Source organism: Rhinatrema bivittatum, chromosome 3, assembly GCF_901001135.1.
Source record: "Rhinatrema bivittatum chromosome 3, aRhiBiv1.1, whole genome shotgun sequence".
In the NCBI taxonomy this organism is placed as follows: Eukaryota; Metazoa; Chordata; class Amphibia; order Gymnophiona; family Rhinatrematidae; genus Rhinatrema; species Rhinatrema bivittatum.
The window spans coordinates 184,734,261-184,754,361 of record NC_042617.1 but is presented as its reverse complement, the minus strand read 5'-3'; the positions used below and the strand labels follow the sequence as shown (position 1 = coordinate 184,754,361).

At 40.9% G+C, this 20,101-nt stretch overlaps 1 protein-coding gene across 1 annotated transcript in view; it reads left to right on the top strand.

The window, feature by feature from the left end:
• FMN2 (formin 2) overlaps window positions 1–20,101 on the top strand; it is an 828,101-nt gene that overhangs the window by 462,293 nt on the left and 345,707 nt on the right. Inside the window, 3 exon segments of the mRNA XM_029594024.1 lie at window positions 2,107–2,253; window positions 11,100–11,159; window positions 11,306–11,426. Of these exon segments, the coding sequence (XP_029449884.1) occupies window positions 2,107–2,253; window positions 11,100–11,159; window positions 11,306–11,426 (328 nt within the window).

Sequence of the window (20,101 nt, the reverse complement as noted above, 5' to 3'; positions counted from 1 at the left end):
GCAGAGAGCAGGCCCTCAAGGAAGCGAGTACCTGATTCCAGTGAAGCAGTACTGTGGAGAGAGATGGTTTCTGTACTCACTGATGGTAACTGTAAGTTAGTTTTTCCAAGTAGAAGGGTAGAGGTTGCAGGCAGCGACATGGGGAACATGGGCCCTCGAGGAGCAAGTACCAGTTTCCTGATAGCACCTGAAAGAAGCAGAGAGGCCCCCGAGGAGCGGGTACCCCGTTAGAGACCCCGAAGTATAGTAACCATGCTGGCAATTGTTTGGCCTTCCTTCTACTTTTCTTCAAGCATAGAATACTTTTGGACTGCGCTTCTAAGATGGTATTTTTAAACAATGTCCATGCCTGTTGCACACTCTTTACTCTTGTAACTGTGCACCTTTCAGGTTTTTTTTTTATAACTATTTTCCTCATTTTGTCAGTTTCCCTTTTGAAAGCTTTTAGTGCTAAAACCATGTATTTACTTACTGTCCCCCTTCTTGTCATTAATTCAAATTTGATCATATTATGATCACTATTGCCAAGCAGCCCCACCACCATTACCTCTCTCACCAGATCCTGTTCTCCACTGAGAATTAGATCTAAAATTGCTCCTTCTCTTGTCAGTTCCTGAACCATTTGTTCCATAAAACTGTCATTTATTTCATCTAGGAGCTTTATCTCTCTAGCATGTCCTGATGTTATATTTACCCAGTCAATCCTGGGGTAATTTAAATCTCCCATTATTATTGCACTACCAATTTGGTTTGCTTCCCTAATTTCTCCTAGCATTTCACTGTCTGTCTCATCATTTTGGTCAAGTGGACGGTAGTATACTCCTATTGCTATACTCTTCCCAAACACACAAGGGATTTCTACCCATAAAGATTTGATTGTGCATTTAGTCTCTTGCAGGATCTTTATCCCGTTGGACTCTGTGCCATCCTGGACATAAAGCACCACCCTGCCATCAAGTTGCTCCTCTCTATCATTGTGATGTATTGTGTACCCTGGTTTAGCACTATCCCATTGGTTATCCTCCTTCCACTATTTTTGAGATGCCAATAAGTCTGTTATCATTCACTGCTATACACTCTAAATTGTCCATCTTACTTCTTACACTTCTGGCATTAGCATACAAACATTTCAAAGGGTGTTTTTTGTTTGTATTAACATTCTGCTTTTCAGTTGTCAGGGATAAGTTGGAATATTTTAGCTCAAGTGATTCTTTACTTATAGGTAAATGGACTACTTTTCTTATTGAAATTTCTCTGTTGGAATGCCCTAACTCGAATGCTTCATTAGTATCCTTTGAAGATACCTCCCTCTGCACTGCTGAGCGACTGTCAGCTTTCCCCTTTGTTCTAGTTTAAAAGCTTCTCCTTTATATAGAATTGGAAGAAAATATTGCCCTTATATCAAATTTATAAGGCACAGTATCATGGACCATCATAACACCCACAATGGTGGAGGTGATTCTTTCACTCTCACACATATATTGGGTCATGTATAATTATTGATCTCCAGTTCTTTTTTGAAATAATTTTTTAAGCAAGTAAAAATAATCACTTCCCTTATGGTTTCACTCCTGAATCATGTGAGCCTTTGGAAGAAACCAGACATAATTCTATGTTTCTAGATGAGGAGACTCTGCGTCAGGGGTTCAATGCGCCATGATGTCCCACATTTAACTGAAGAAAGAGCAGAGTTTGAATTAGACAGTTAAGAACAATTATACCTCATACAGCTTCATTAACATAAGGCATACTTGGTAGTAAGTCTTGTGTGCTGTATATAGCCTTCTGCATGGCAATATACAGCACTTGCCATCTGAGCCAGCAGGTCAGCTTAGGTGATATGTTTATATTGGACTAACACAGTTCTTCCATGACTACCTTTCAAGAACTATGCTTCCTTTATCAGAACACAAAAGCTAATCACAGATGTATTGAATTGGTCCAATAAAAAGATGTCATCTGCTTCTTGTTTATTTGACCCTTATATCTAAATATTCCAGTGACAACCACAGTATATAGTAACAGTGAATGTAATTTTTCCAAAGTCCGAGTGTGCTAATAACTTGAATTAATCTATTTCAACCATGCATTTTTTCTCTTTATTAGACCTTAAAAAATGGACCAGCTGTTATGAAGGTTTTAGGTTTGATTCTTGCCTTTGGTAATTACATGAATGGTGGAAACAGGACACGGGGTCAGGCAGATGGCTTTGCATTAGATATCCTTCCAAAGCTGAAAGATGTCAAAAGTGGTGTAAGTACAAATTACATATGTCAGAATATTTGACAGATTTTCATTTAAAATGCCACACCTGTAGTTCATGCTTACCATATAGTACTGTTTCCCCTTCTGGCATATCAAGCAAATAACTATCCAGATTCTAGCATGGATATCAGCATTCTTGAAATATTTAGCATAAGAATATCTTATTTTATTTATTTATTTTATTTGACATCTCTTTTATACCGATATCCGTTCGCACATCGCATCGGTTCACAATAAACAAAAACATTTGGGCGGTGCCCTTACATGTAACAGATAACTTACTGTATACAGTAATGGTGTAGATTCTTTACAAGAATCTACACCATTACTGTATGCAGAATTGACACAAATCAGTATATTGACAATTGGTCAGTGTCCATGCTCAGTACTAGTGTTTTATGTATATATATTAGACATGTGAACCGGAATCTGTTCTGATTCCGGTTCCGATTCACATCGTGGGTTTTTTTTTTTTTCGGCTGGCCCGTCCGCAGTTTTGTTCATCGGCTGCACCTGAGCCGATAAACAAAAAAACCCACCCCGACCCTTTAAAACTAATCCCTTAGCTTCCCCCCCCCCCCCCCCCCCCCCCCCCCACCAAAAAAAAACAAAACTTTTTACAGGTACCTGGTGGTCCAGTGGGGGTCCCGGGAGTGATCTCCTGCTCTCGGGCCGTCGGCTGCCACTAATAAAAATGGCGCCGATGGCCTTTGCCCTTACCATGTGACAGGGCATCCGTGCCATTGGCCGGCCCCTGTCACATGGTAGGAGCACTGGATGGCCCGCGCCATATATATATATATATATATCCCAAAAATAAATTTTGGGCAATAAAAAAAAAATCCAAAAATGTTAAGTTCTTGTGAAATGGATATATGTTTTTATGAATAGCAATGTTATTTGGTAAATCCACAACAGATACCTAAAAATGCAATTTATAAATATAAAAGATTTCTATTTATTATCAACAAGATTGTTGAACAATTTTACAATCCAATTTCTAAAATTTGCATCTGCCAAAAGGTGAACCACACAAAGAAAAAGCATGTTTAGAAATTTCCATTTTAACAATGAAACACCCTAACAAAGAGGGTTCCCAAATTGTAAGTACAAAGACTAACAAAAATATCTTAGTATAGTATCAGTTAAGAGCCCCAATGTCCAGGTGGTATTTTCATTCATGAGGATTTTCCTCAATGCAATTATATAGGCTCCAAAAAGGCTTTCAGAGGTGTCCAAGTTGCAGATGAGAGTCTGAGAGTCAAACCTATCTAACATAAATGCTGTCCTCATTCAGATGGATTCTCCTCGACAAAGACCTTTGTTTCAGGCAAAATGGCTTCCTCAGGGGGAAGAAATGCAATGGACTAAGAAACTACGATTCTAAAAACAGAGAGGCAGTGAAGATACTGAAAACTACTAATGAATGAGGTGCCCCAAAAAAGGTTAAATAAGTTGAAAGTTTAACACTTACATTATTACATGAAAAGAACTTTGTTCCATGTTTCATGCTCTTCTCTCAGTATAATAAGACCTGATTTTGCATATATTTTAATTTAGGGAGAAATAATGATACACATTTTTTAAAAATATATTAAATAATAAATCGTACTTAATATATTGTCTGGGTTCGAACACCATAGGGCCAATATTCAAAGGCTTAGGCTAGCCATTTATCTAAGTTAGCCAGAGAGGTCTGTCTAACTAAATTAGATGGGTACTTGCTGCTGAATATCCCCATTCCAGCGCTACTTAGATGGATATGTTTTAGCCATCTAAACTTTAGACCTGCTATTTAGCAGGTCTAACTTAGCTGGATAAATTATTCGGCTAAGGCTGAATATCGCTAAGTAGCCGAATAACTTATCCAGTTAACTATCACTGCCCGGCCCTGATCTGCCCATTGTGCTGCCCACATTTTCACAGGCTAATTAGATAGCCAGATACGACAATCTAGTGGCTGCTGAGTATAACCAGATATTCAGCAGCTGCTAGGTAGCCGGATAAATACTACTTATCCGGCTGCCTATTCTTTGAATAGCCACCTCCACATTCACAAAATTATAAACCAGAAAAATTCTAAACAACGTTACCTGCACAGCGCTTGCCGCAGCCTTCCACTGCCCATGTTCATTGAATCCCCTACCAAAAGGAGGCAATGAAATGAAGGTAACGCTCGTGGTATTTAAATGCTGCTTTCAAATAGCTAACATTTTGATATGCTTTGTCAAAGTACTACATAGAGGCTAATTAATAGATGATGTGACCACTAAAGCTCTTTAAGCTCCCTATTTCGCGGAATGGCGAAACCATATAATAAGCTCAGTTCATAAAGCTTCCCATTTCACCACAGAGTTAAGCCCAGCAGGGGCAACATTATTCCATGTATAGATATGATAATATTCCCAGCATTGTAATTGGAGTGGAACATTTCTCTCACTAGAGAAAGTGAAATTTTGTATTCTAAAAAACGTTAGTTGATCAAGAGTGCTGAATTGGATCAATGCTTTACTATCCGGTCTTCAAATATGTAGGTCCTGATGTAGCTTTTATGTTGAATTATACATGTTTTAATGGGAAATTGTGTATGCCCTATATATAATTGCTGACATAGACATATGATAGCATGCACAACCTAAGATGTGTTGCAATCAAAATAACTTCTTAATTCATGTTTGCTAGGTAAAGAAGGATGTTGGAACATTTGCACTGTAAACACGTTCTCACAAAGGGGTACATTTTAAAATGCTGGTGCATGTAAAAACCAGGAGATACACGCGGGTGGCTGGCCTGCGCGCGCCGCAGGGATTTTTAAATGACCCTGACCAGGTGTGTATCTCCTGGTATGCACTGAAGACCGGCTTCAACAAAAAATGGGTGTGGCAGGGTGGGGTGGAGCGGTGTTGGGCCAGGATAGCACCATTAGGCACTGTCCTGGTGAAGCGCGTGCCTGCAGCTGGCCGAGGCACTCAACTTACTCCTGCTCTGGAGAGATGGTAAGTATAAAAATAAACAAAACTAGCTAGAGGGGTTTTAGGGGTTGGGAAGGACTGGGGAAAAGGAAGGCAGGGTCAGAGGGGCTTTAGGAAGTTCACTTCCAGTCCATTCCTTTATTGGAGCGGACTGGGAGGGCACTGGGGAAAGGCCCAGTCCGTCACGCGCTTGTGACAAAATATAAAATTGTGTGCGCAGGTAGCCAATTTTCTAACATGCGCGTGTCAGCGCGTTCATGTTATAAAATTGGCGTGTCCATGTGCCAGGAACTGCGCACATATGGATGCCTGTGCATTTCTTTTAAAACCTACCTTATTCTGAGCAATGATCACATTTAAACTGGCCATTGCGATCAATCAGACTGATACTGTAAAGTGTGCTTAGCTGAGCGCACTGTTTAACCCAGGTTGGACATGTGTCCATAATCCCTTATACAATAAGGGGTTTAGTGCATCCATAATTCATGACCAACCCCCCCCCCCGCCCCCCCCACGAAACTAATAGCGCTCATCAGATGCAAATGCATGTTGATGAGGCTATTAGCCATTCACCCGAGATACTGTTAAAACAAACAAACAAAAAAAAAGCACCAGAGCTGCATATTTTTCTGCTTCTCTGTACATCCACTGACTTAATATCGTGATGATATTAGGTCAAAGGAATCAAAGGTTAAAAAATAATTTAAAAAAAAAGTGTGCCGACTGGTCAGGTTAGGAAAACAGATGCTGGTAAAACTGAGCGTCCATTTTCCTAACCCACTGGCAGCCACCTCTCCTGGGCCAAGGAAGCTCTAGGGGTGCACAATTGTCCCAGTGCCTCCTTTCAGTGCGACTCCTCATTTGCATGCTGCATTCTGCACCCAAAGAGTGGGCTCCGAAAACTAGTGCACTTTTTTAGCATGTCCATACTGTATTCGCCTGAATGAGTGCTGGTGATCCCAGAAGTGAGTGCACTGATTCATCTCAAAAATTCTGACCCTGTGTCCTGAAAAAGATTGGTTTGTTTTTACAACTACTATGTAGTTCTAATGTATACCAATGTTTTAAAATAATATTCTGAATGGCATGAGAATGGAATGATACAATGTAGATAATCCATTTCAGAGCGCTCTTAAGACTTAAAAGCTTGCCTGATTACTTTGGGTCAGTAGCCTCTATTGAGGAATTTGATGTACAATTGCTGCTAACCACTGAAAGTAATCGGACAAACTTTTAAGCATGGTTTATATGCCAATAGGGACATTTTACTTCAGACTCAACAAATGTTTCGACATCCTTCTTTATTTATCGAACATGAATTAAGAGGTTATTTTCATTGCAACACATCTCAGGTTGTGTATGCTATTATATGCCCATGTCAGAAATTATATTTAGGGCATACAAAATTTCCCATTAAAACTCGCAAAATTCAACATAAAAGCTGCATCAGGACCTCAAATTTGAAGCCCCGATGGTAAGACATTGGACTGATTCAGCACATACTTTTGATCAACTAATATTCTTTAGAATAAACTGTTTCATTTTTCCTAGGAAATGTTTCACTCCAATTATAACGCCGGGAATAACATAACTATACATAGAATGCTGTTCCCCTTGCTGGGCTTAACTTGGTAGTGAAAAGGGAAGCTCTTTTTTTATATGAACTGAGCTCATTATACAGTTTCACCATTCAACAGAAGTTCTCTTCTTCTTTAAATAGTGAACTTAAACAGCTTTGGTGGTCACAATGTTTATTATTTAGCAAATACCACCAGTGTTACTTCAGTTCATAGCCTCGTTTTGGAACTGATAAAGTGAACATTGGTGGAAGGCTGAGGTAAGCTCTATGCGGATAATGTTCCTTAGAATTTTTGTGGTTTATAATTTTGTGAATGTGGTGTTCAAACCCAGACACAATATATTAAGTAAGATGTATTATTTAATACATTTAAAAAAAATGTGTATCATTACTTCTCCCTAGTTAAAAATATATGCAACATCAAGATATTGATCTGCACTATATTGAGAGAAGAGTATGGAATAAAGTTCTTTTTATGTAATAATGTGGTGTTCTTATTTTTAAGCTGATTAATTAGTAGTTTTCAGTATCTTCTCTGCCTCTCTGTTTTTAGAATAGTAGTTTCTACAGTCCATTGCATTCTTTCCCCCTGAGGAAGCCATTTTGGCAAAAGGAAGGCCTTTGTCGAGGAGAATCCATCTGATTGAGATAAGTATATAGGTTGGTGAGATTTGACTCTCATGCTCTTTCATCTGCATGTTAGACACCTTTGGAAGACTTTCTGGAGACTATATAAGTGATTTCAGGAAAATCTTCATGATTGAAAATAGCACCTTGACATTGGGGCTCTTGATTGATACTATATTAGGACATTTTTGTTAGTCTTTGTAATTACAGCTTGGGAACTCTCTCTTTGTTAGGGTGTTTCATTGTTGAAAATTCTAAAATGCTTTTCTTTGTGTGGTTCACTTTTTTGGCACATGGATACTATTTTTTTTGATGATCATCATCATTTAGACTTCATTGAGGTAGATTTTAAAAGCCTGGCATGTGCCAAAATTGGCACAATATCTCCTCCTCCTGCATGCACATCTCAAAAGTTTTCAAAAAGGGGCAGGGCATGGGCGTAAATTCTGTAAGAACCCGCCTGGTAGAATGCCGCTGCTGGACCTTCCCCAGGCCAGTTTGCTCTGCAGGATCCCATTTCCTACAGTGCTGGAATTAGGGCTAGAAGCACAGCTGAGTGTGGATTAGCTCTGGTTCTCCCTTCCAGTACTGTCACTGATAGACAGCCATTCCCTGCTGTCCCCAGCTCAAGTACTTCAATATAAAGCAGTTCATTGCTGGCTGGTTTGTCCCCCAACACCAGTATTTAATGCAAGACATTTCAGTTTTGTCCTCAGCACAAGTACCTCATTATATAGCAGTTCAGCTTTTATCCCCAGCACAAGGACTCCTATATAAGGCGGTTCAAAACTGGCTGCTCTGCTCCCAGCCCGGTTACGTCTCCGAAGCTGGGGAGGATTGCCACCTCCCCCCTTTGTAGGAAACCCAAAAGCTGAATTACTCACATTTCAATATCAAGGATTTCAGCTTTTCCTACTCTACCCGCTGCAATACATTTGGGGGCTTCCTCTGCTGTTAGATCACAGCTGCTTCCCCTCCTCCTTTCTCTGTTTGGTTTCCCCATCAGCTCTGTGTATCCAGGAGCTCCCTCCTAATGAGGTCACCACCTGGTTCCTGGTCTTCCCCAACTTCCTTTTCCCTCTGCCCTGTAGCCCTTTGGGAGGTGTAGTTATCCCCTCCCCCACCCCAAGTTCTGCCTCCCCTGGCTTTCTCCTTCCCTTTACTCCCCTTTAATCTTAAGAATGGGATGTACCTCCCATTACAAAAGAATCTAAATAAATCTAAATAAATAAATTACAATAATTACAAGCCTGGGTGTGCAGCCAGATCCCATATGCCATGTAAGTTTACTTCTGCTAGGGAGAGGTGTAAGTTTAATAAAATAAAAAACTAGCCATACATGAGAGGTTTTAAGGGTTTTGGGGGGAGTGTAAGCTATTCAACCAGAGGGGGATTGTAAGACTTAGCTTGTTAACTGGGTAAACCTGTGGACAAATTGATGAAACTGGCAATGGCATGAATGCCCGCCTCTTTTAAAATTCCCCAACTTTCACGGTAGAAATGGGATTTATAAGCATAGGCGCGTGTCACTTAAAATTGGGCGCACATGTGCATGCAATCAGGCTATTTAATAACATGCGTACACATACGCGTGCAAGTTATAAAATGGTCACACATCTGGGTACGCACCGATGCATACAGTGCAAAGTGGACCTGCACATTGGTTTGAAAGTTAACCATCATTGTGTTTAGCTTTAATAGATGCTAAATTTTAGAAATTGCATTGTAAAATGATTACGCAATCTTGAAAATTGAAAAATATTTTATATGGCTTTTTATAGGTCTTTGTTGTGAATTTACCCCATGAATTATTTTTTGAATAGCAAGGCATGTGGTTGTAAAGAAATGATCTGTGTACAAGCACAGTTGGGCGAGAGTACAAAGGCAGAATATCTTTAATAAGTATGCCTACATCTTTACCATAATTAGATATTCTATAAGTGAATTTTAAGTTATGTTAACTAATTTGTTTTGGCAAAATAGAGTTCAGATAGCTTATAGAGGGTTATTATCACAAAATGAGAATTTATTTTTCTTTTTTTTAGTAGAAATGTATTGATTTTAATATACCTGGAAAAAAAAGTGGTATTTGAACCACATTCTTCCTTGGTTGTAAAACCTTTTATTGCACCTACATAAATCTTTTTGATAGTCTTATGGATGTTACAAGAACCTGGGATCCTCCATCAGCTGAGACAGGGAGAAGCAATGAATCCAGCACTCTTCCCTCTAACTGTGTGCATGTGCACGCAGGTTGAGAACCCCGGGTGCAGGGCAAAACAATGATGAATTTTAAAAGCCCAATATGTGCATGAATATGTTGGGCTTGCGTGTACCGAGCGGATATTAAAAGCTAACAACATACAAAAATATCTCCTAGAGCGCGTACATCTTTAAATTTTTAAAAAGGGGTGGATGGGGTCTGGGCAGGGCATGTGCGTTTCAGGGCGTGAACTTGAGATGTGCGCGTAAATACTTAAGCGTTCTGGTACACACCAAGGCCCCCTACCGCATAACTCCTTCTGCTATGGATGATGTGTAAGTTTTAAAAAAAAAGAAAGAAAAATAGGCAGATCTGTGGGGTTTTAAGGACCAGGGATAACTGGGGGGAGTGAAGGCTACTAAACTAGCAGGTCCTCCAAACCCCATCTGTTAAATTGGCAAACTGGGGACGAACTGCTAAAACTGAGAATGGCATCAGCATGCACCCTTGATTTATGCGTAGAAGTGGCATTTCTGTGCGGTCAGGCTATTTTATAACATACGCGCATGTGTTATAAAATGGCCGCATTCCCGGACGTGGGCTGACATAGGTGTGCAAATGTGCGCATATGTGCCAGTTTGAAAGTTACCTTCTTATCCCGCACAATAAATCCCAATATTTGCATTATACTGGGTAGTAGCACAAACATTTGAACTCTGCTTATAAAAAGTTACACAAAACATGTTTTCAAAAATTAGAGGGAATACTGCATCAGAGGCATAATACCCTCTTTACTTGATGAGCAAATGATCCGAAGTCCCACTCAAACCATACTGATTTCACCTGCTTCCAGATCGAAAGTTTTTTGCTTCCCTTGGGATCTGCTTGAGAAATCGATTGCATGTGTCCCCATGGCTCTAGAGAAAATCTAAAGTGAATCTGAGAAATCCATTTTGGATTGTCAGAAAATCCAAAGCAGATAAATCAATAAGAGAGAACCTGCTTCAGATTTTTCTTGGAAAGGTTCGTGAAGCTGATTTGTTGAACCTTCCGCAGATTTCTAAGTTCATTAGATTGTTTGGTGAAACTTTTAAAGAGGTTTGCAAATCTCTACATATTATGTATGCTTTGTCTTTCAATGCTCCTTTGTTTTCAATGTGTGAATCACTTCAATGCTGCCTGTGAAAAAAAAAAGAATAGCCATATTAAAATTAGATCAAGCTGTGAATAATGCTACATTTGTTCTTTTTAAAATTATTAGGCTATATTTGCTTTTAATAAATGAGCATCAGCTATTTAATAATTTCAGTTTATTCAAAAGAATTCAGAATCTGTTTTACCTCTAATAGAGAGCAAGTAAAATAAGTTTTTAAAATTTTTTTCTTTACCAAGTTAAATCCATTATTTTCACTCTGTTCTACTTACAAGAACTAACTTTTGCTTTTGTTCTTAGGATAACAGCAGAAGTCTTCTCTCGTATATTGTATCCTATTATTTGCGTCATTTTGATGAGGTGAGTTTTATATTTCCTAATAAAAGAGGAATTAAAATTGAGTTTAAAATAACGTACATGGGACAATTTGAAAGCTCATTTATAGGGGGGTGTGTGTGTGTGTTTAAAAGTAAACCCTATTTTATTTTATATTTTTGGCATGCCAGGGTGCTGGAAAAGAGCAATGTGTCTTTCCTCTACCGGAGCCTCAGGAACTCTTTCAGGTTTCGCAAATGAAGTTTGAAGATCTTCAAAAGGATCTTAACAAGCTAAAGAGAGATTTGAAAGGTAAATGCATTCCAACTCGTGGCCCACAAACAGAAGGAGAATCCATGCACATGCTCAGGTCTCTTTAAGAGTGCTTAAATGTTGCTGGTTTTTTGTTTAGCAGAAGCAGATTACTAAATCTTCACAGAATCCAGTAATGTAGTAATGCGGTTGCCTTCTTGACCCACTCGGATATCTGGACAATAAGGGTCAGCAGGTGATACGTGTTAGGTTTTTACCAATTAATTATGTGGCTAATTTTCAAGTGTTACCATGAAGCAAGTACTGGAAAAGTAGCTTTATCTGTCACATTGGTCATGTTTAATTGTTCAGTGATGCTCTGTTGTAGGAGACCATTTCAGTTGCACGGGATTTTAAAATTGTGTTAACTTAGGGGATCATTTATCAAAATGCGCTATTAAGTAGGAGGCAGTACAGAAAAGCAGTTTTTTCTGCTTTTCTGTACTTGTTTTTGATGCGTTCAACTATTAACGCCTTCTCCAGGTAACGTTAATAGATAACAGTTAAATGTGCGTCTGAGACGCACATTTTTTTTTTCATCTGGAGTGAAAGCCCAATAGCCTCATTCACATGCATTTGCATGTGATGAGCGCTATTAGATTCACTCTGCATTGGACGCGCGTTGAATATGCACTAATCCCGTTATTGCATTAGGGGATTGATTAGCGCCAATTCTACCCACATCCACCTGTAGGTTAACAGTGCACTCAGCTGTACTGCTTCAGCCCCTTATTGGGCTGTATGTGGGAGTCTAAGGGTTAGGGGGTGGTTTCATGTTCCAAGGTTTCTAAAAGTCCAGAGAAGGGTTGGGCGTGGTAATTGTTTCAGGATCCAGACGAGGCTTGCACTGAGAGAGAGGAGGAGGCTGCAGTGGATCATAAAGAGAATGCATGGGGGTAACTTACAAGAATTGGCAGTTACAACCCAAAATATCTTGGGGCCGATGCAATGTGGTGCGCTGAGCTGAGCGCACTGTTAACCTGCAGTCGGATGCGGGTAGAATAGGCACTAATCAATCCCCTAATGCAATAAGGGGATTAGCATCGAAAAATAAAAGAAAACTAAAAAAACAAAATTGAAAGTCGGACCCATTATGAAGACAGACGCAGAGTTCATTGGCATCGGTTTACCTTACCGGCGGACAGCCACAAAAATCGGCACCGATAAAATCGGTGTCTGTCTTCAGCGGCGAACAATAGTCACAAAAACCGATTAGGTGTGCATTAGCAAGGAGGCACTAGGGTCACGCCTCCTTGCTAATGCGACCCCCGCCCTAATTTAAATATTGCATGGCACCCCCCCTTAGGGGGCTGTTCAGTGCCCACTTTCTACGCGACGTTATTGCATCGGCCCCCTTGCTGGGTAGACTGCATGGGCCATTTTTGGTCTCTATCTGCTGTTTTACTACTATAAATGGCTTTTTTTTTGGGGGGGGGGGAGTGTAAGGGTCAGGAGACACTTTTGGAACTTTTAGGTATTACTACTTTACTACACTGTATTAATACCTAATAAAGACAATGAAAAAAATTGTTTTGGTGGAAAGGGATTTTTTTGCATTTATAGAACATCTTGTAGTAACACTAACACACATGCATGTAACATGCGATGTACACGGGTGTTTGATTACACTCGCATTAACATGCATGGACCCATTAGCACATAAACCCTTGCATCCTATTTACATCCATTTAACAGGTCTTTACATTATTTAAGTGGAGTGGAGGAGTAGCCTAGTGGTTAGAGCAGTGGAATGTAAATTTAGGAAAGCCAGGGTTCAAATCCCATTGCTGCTCCTTGTGACTTTGGACAAGTCACTTCACCTGCCATTGCCTCAGGTGCACACTTGAAGTATATATTTCTACTTCCTAAGCTTCAATAAAGATATAATGCACAAAAAACAGCATTAATTGCAGGAAAAACATGGTTTGTTTGCGATAACATGATTTGCCAAAATATATGGCAAGCCATGTTATTTATTGAAAAAATAGCTACAACTCAAGAGTTAATAGCTAATTTTTTGGTGGATGCTTCAGGACTTTAATGCACATCCTGATGCTCCTGCATGAAATTTAAAGGATCAGTATGGCTCGAAAAGGCACCCCTGCCCCCCCCCCCCCCCCCCAAAGTAAACTCCCTCCCGGTGGATCTGAGTAAACCCTCATCCACCTGTTGTTCTATACAGGCAGCATAAAAGTTTTTTAAAAAAAAAAGGGTTTTGAATCATTTGGTAATGCTGCACAGCCTTCCCAAAACACCTTCCCTTTCAAAAACTACTCCCCCCCTCCCCCCTCGGATTCCAACATATATCTAAGCATCTTACTATCTCCCCCCTCCCCTGATGCCCCCATACCTTTGATTAAATCCCCGATAGTCTTGTGGGCTAGGCTCTGGACTGGTCAACACCATCTTTCAGAATGGCACCAGCTGGTCTTTGCACCTATCGCTTGATGGGGAAAATCCTGGCACCATTTTGAAAGATAGCGTCCAGTGGCCTAGAGTCTAGGGGGCACTCCAGATCTCTCTAGATTCCAGGGACTTAATGGAGGGGCCTTGTGGGGTGGTGGGTAGGATTCCTTGGGGAGGTTGGAACCCAGAGGGGAGTATTTTATTTGAAAGAGGAGCGGTTTTGGGAGGGGGCAGGGTATTGCCACGCAATTCAAAAACTTTTATCATGTTATGTTACTTTTAAGCTGCCTCTACAGGCAATGGGGCGTCGGTGGGTGAGGGTCTACTCAGATCCTAGGTGTTTTTTCAGGCCGTGGTAGCCCTTTAACATAATGGCAGCCTCGGGTGAAGAGGGCCACTATCAGGTGCTGTATCTCCTTTCCCTGCAATATTATTTTCGTAGGGAATTTTTCCATGAGAAAAAATATTGTGGGAAGCTGGTGCAATGTTTTACCAGGAAACAGACAATTTCTGCGGGAACACCCCTCCCTCCACCTATGGTATTTGTTCCCTCCCACGATAAAATATTGCACAATAGCACAATATTGATTGACTCTCTGCGGGCCTTATTTACTAAGCATTTTTCCCCCATAGACACAGAATGGGAGAAAAGTCTTAGTAAATCAGGCCCTTTAATATGGACATCCAGGACCTCACTCACTCATCTCCTGACCTCCCATCCATTCCAAACAAAACATAAGACAAGATATTTGGGTAAATCAAGGCCGCAGCTTTAATCAATGACCCGAGCCCCCCTATTATACAACATGAACATATTTGACAATATACTCGGATTTCAGCCTTTCCACACCCCCCAACCTATCCGCCTCTTTCCGGCAGGATAGCCATTACCAGCCACTCGGCTCGCTGTTTTCCAGGCCCTACACATCAGGCTCCGACTTCCGTTGCCACTCTGCACGAAGCCAGCCTGTGCGGACCCCCCACAGCATCCTGCAGGGAGTCTGGCCAAGCGGCCCCCGCCTCTCACCAGCAAGGGGCCACTCCCTGACAACAGCCCAGTTGTCACCCCTCATTAGTATATCTGAAATCCGCACTGACATAACCATAACTATAACACATATGGCTCGGGCCAAGCGCCACAAACCCCTCCTCGTGCTGCGACAAATTCCCATCAATTCAATATCCCAACATTAAACACATAAGGGCGGGTGGGAGGGTAGCAGCTGCCGCGCAAAACTTGTCTCGCCGCCGCGCGATCCCCGAACTGGCCTCCTTCCCGCGCTGCCCTCGCTATAATATAAAATTTGAAAATGCCCTTGCCCAATCACCGCTGCCCTATTCACTACCCCCCCCTTTCCCCACGGATTTCCCACCAATCCCTGACCGCCACGATCCCCTCCTAGATCACTCCATCTACTCTTCCCCCCCCCCCCCTCCTCTTCTCGCTCCCCCTCCCCCTAGCTAAACCTAACGTCGTGAGTGTGCCTGGGCCCACATTAATTAACCTCATGGACACAAGGTCCACTCGGTTTCCAAGATTATAAATCCTGTGGGGACTGGGAAATAACTATAGAACCAGAATGTAATCTGCTTTGAAGTACCGAAAGGTGAAATATGAATCAAAATAAATACGTGACTCCCTTTGCTCACTACAAAAAAAAAATAAATTCTAAAATAGCAGACTTTGTTTTTATTTACTAAAATTATATAGCACTTTTTTGCTATCTCAAGTATTCTTTAGGAATCAATCTACCAGAAAGGGCAAGCTAAGATGATACTACTTATGGGGGGGGCTCTTAATGTGGTGAAGAGCAACGGTAAAGTAGCATGTCATTAAAACAACTTGCAGCCAGAGAGAAGTGCCACATTCACTCATGCAAAGTGAGACTCTTCCACCTTTGTAGTTTTCAGATCCTGGGCTAACTTTTTTTTTTTTTTTAAATGTTGAGAGCCTGGAATTGGATACTGTAATTTCAGTTTTATCTTTTAAAGTGTGCATGCTGGTCTTAAATCATCTTTATGGTCTTTGGAGGAGTTTTCTTTTGTAACCTATAGCCAAAGCTATAGGTTATAAAAGATAATTTGTTGATTTCAGTGAAAAAAATTTTTTTAGATTGACTAGCTTTTGCTTTTCTTTGTTTCTGTAGGCTTTTGCAATACATACTTTGCATGGGTAATATTTTATGATCAGTTCATCTCACAGTATGTAAATGTAGCAAAGATAAAAGGTTTTGGTGTTTTTTACAGTTTCGCATTAAAAACTTCAGAAGATACTTTTTTAAGAAGCGGGATTCATTTTTTTCTGGATTCCATACTTTATAAAATGAGAAACCGATAATGGAATGTAGATGGCAAACTTAAACGTTAACTCAGAAATGCATTGTGCTTTCTGTTTCTGTTTAAAATTAATTCCCGACATTTCCATTAGTTTTAAAATTTGATGGTACGTACCAGACACTTTAATGACAGAAGACCTAAGCACAGCTAGGGATTTTATTAATATACCCACTGGGTTTGGCTCCACCAATTGCCCCCAGATTTCACAGCTCTCCGGGACTCCTAGCCTAACCTTTCTGACTTCAGTGACATATATAGTTTGTTGAGCAACCTGATCTGCTTTTGATCTCTCCTAGCTGTCAGCAGCCCTCCTTGATGCAGTCATGCCTACTGTAGTGATGACTTCTGTTGTGGTTGAGTTCTGCTGCACAAAGTCTAGCACTTGCCACATGACTTAAATCAACTCAACATGTAACAAGATTCAAGCAAACTAGGTCACAAGGACAGTGTCATAAAGATCTTTACGCTTAAGCTTTTATCTATGTTAGTAGTGAGAATGTATATGTTTGTTTTTAGCTTTTCTAGAAAAAGCAGAATTGATGTTTTTTAAACTTTCCTGTTAAATTTTTTAAATCTTCATTTTCTAAAATGAAAATCAAAGGCTTGGGAAAACATAAGCATTAAATGTATTAAAAAATAAAAACAAACAAAAGAGTCATAACATTTATTTTAGATACCAAGTTTAATCCTACGAAAAGGAACAGCCATTAACAAAGGCTTAATTGCCAAGAAAATTACATTAATTATAAAGGCCTAGAAGCATGTATTGCCAAACAATATCATTCATGAGAGCATTAGTATGCAAAAAATAAAAGAAATCCCTCTGATTTATAGTTTCTCTGTATTTGTAGAGCTGACCCCACTAAAATTGAGACTGAGGAACTATTGCTTTGATTAGAAATTAGATGTTTTTCAAAGCTTATATGTACACACAAATAACAGTGATTTATATCTGTGCACAGAAATGAGATTGCATTTAATATTGTCAATTTTCAGGTTATATCCTATTTCAGTCACAAAAAGCACTCAAAGCTATGAACTATGGGAAAAGGTTTTGATTTTTTGTAATGGGTTAAAACTGCTTTATTGAAATGGTCTTATCCAGACATCTAAGATGCCACTGAAGCAGGAAAAGCTATAAACAATGGGTAGGCAATGCCAGTCCTCGAGTGTCACAAGCCAATCAGATTTTGAAGATATCCACACTGAATATTCATGAGATTTATTTGCTTGCACCACCTCCTTTTGCATGCAAATGCATCTCACGCCTATTCATTGTGGATATCCTGAAAACCTGACTGGCTTGTAGCACGTGAGGACCAAAGTTGCCTACTCTTGCTGTAAATTGATATATTTGGCATGTTTCTTATGGTCTGCTAAGCTGCCATTTGCACCTTCTTATAGTGCTGTTTGCAAGTTTTACTGAACTGTATGTCTTGTGATAAGAACATCTCATTTTAATATTAGTGGTTTCTATTAAATAGCAAATAAACATGCTAGGTTCTAGTGGTACTGGTGATTCATTTATTTGGTGAGCCACAATGCAGAAGGGTTTGATTCCTGAACTTGGATTGTACTTCTGAGATTAGCTTGGGCTGGAGATTCTGTGGTGGTAGCATTCAGACCGCCCCCCCCCCCCCCCCCCCGCAAGAGGTAGATCTCATCATTATTCAGCAGCAGTACATACTGTCCAATTTCAGAGTGCACAAATAACAGATAATGAAGGCAGCCTGTGATCAAGGATTGTTATGAGAACTAGCCTAGGAGAGGATTAAAATGGAGGATGGGCGAGCTGGAGAACTCCAGGCAAGAGCTGATGGCAGCATAGCTGATAGAGCTATTAAACTGCAAGACCAGTACTGCTGTAGCTCTTGCCCCATCCTCAGCCACACAAATGTTGATTAATATGGGCTTATCAGGGCTTCAAACAACTCGTTATAGCAATGGATGAATACAGTCATCCACCTGGCCAAAATGAAGAACAGACTGAGAAATGCTAGCTTAAATTAGAGAGGCAAATAAATTTGCTAACATAATGGGATATTTCAATTATCTCAGTTGACTGAGTCAAAGACTCATTGGGACTTCCTAGAGAGGTTACGTTTTTAGATATCATAAATGAACGATTGCTTAAAAGATCAGTTGATCTGTTGGCAGATCAGAGGAGCAGTGGAATACAACCTGGTGCAAAGGTTACTTTGGGAGCTGCTAAGCAATAGTGTTCTCAATGCATCAAATTTTGCTAAAATCATCAGAGGGGGAGGGCATTAAGTAAAACTACTGCAGTAGCAGATAAATTTAAAAAAGGCACTGATATAATGTGGAAATTAGTTAGAAAAAAGCTAAAAGAAACAGTTACAAAGATTAAAAGTTTGTATGCAGCACTATTAAAATACTAATTTGGAAGACCAGATAAAATGTATTCCATGTGTTAAAGTTTGAAGGAAGGCAAACTGCCAGCATGATTTAATTGTGAGGTGAAAGAGGCAGTTAAAACCAAAAAGGCATCATCCAAAGGGTGCAGGCTTCAGAGTGCTGAGCACTGACAACGCTATAGCATCTAGAAATAAATCATGGATTCATGCTATGGGGGACAGGATAAATCTATAAAGTCCAGGGGATCATGCTCACAAGCTAGGAGGGGTAGGGCATAGTAGGGGTGTGCATTCGGATTGACCGCATTAGTAAAACGCAACTCATATTTTTTTTTTACTTAAAAAATTGATTCGACATAAACGATCGGATTTCCCACATATCGAACATAGATATGTTCGATATGTGGGAAATCGCGATTGTTGAGCCAAAATAAAAATATAAACCCCCTCACCCTCCTTAATCCCCCCCCCCCCCCCGACTTACCACAACTCCCTGGTGATGGAGCGAGGAGTGAGGACGCCATTTCTGCAATCCTTGGCGAGAAGCATGTGACGTCGGCGGCACGTCGAGTGACGCAGGCGTCACGTGATTCCCGGCGAGTTCGCGCCGGACGGCTCGTTCGGCCCAAAAAGAACTTTTGGCCAGCTTGAGGGGGTCAGGAGGCCCCCCCAAGCTGGCCAAAAGTTCTTTTTGGGCCGAACGAGCCGTCCGGCGCGAACTTGCCGGGAATCACGTGACGTCGGCGTCACGTGATTCCCGGCTCGTTCGCGCCGGACGGCTCGTTCGGCCCAAAAAGAACTTTTGGCCAGCTTGGGGGGGCCTCCTGACCCCCTCAAGCTGGCCAAAAGTTCTTTTTGGGCCGAACGAGCCGTCCGGCGCGAACTCACCGGGAATCACGTGGCGCCGCGTCACTCAGACGCGACGTCACGTGATTCCCGGCGAGTTCGCGCCGGACGGCTCGTTCGGCCCAAAAAGAACTTTTGGCCAGCTTGGGGGGGTCAGGAGGCCCCCCCAAGCTGGCCAAAAGTTCTTTTTGGGCCGAACGAGCCGTCCGGCGCGAACGAGCCGGGAATCACGTGACACCGCGTCACTCGACGTGCCACCGACGTCACATGCTTCTCGCCAAGGATTGCAGAAATGACGTCCTCACTCCTCGCTCGATCACCAGGGAGTTGTGGTAAGTCTGGGGGGGGGATTAAGGAGGGTGAGGGGGTTTAAATTTTTTTTTTGCACATATGTACATATACCCAACTCATTGGATTTTTTTTATGTCCATATTGGCCGCAAGTGGGACCCCCTTTCGGACATAAAAAATATGAACATAAAATTTTGCTCTGCACATCCCTAGGGCATAGTCCCCATAACAAGTGTTGTGTTCTAAAACAGAAAAAATAGTTTGCTGAAACAAATCAAGTTTTTCAGAACAAAATGTAGAAAGCATAATGATCAAATCTTCTAACAGCAGTAGACACAAAAATAGGAAAAATACAGTCTTTAAGCAATCCATGAACTCAAATATCCTCATGCACCTTGTGTAAAAGATATAGCAGGAAATT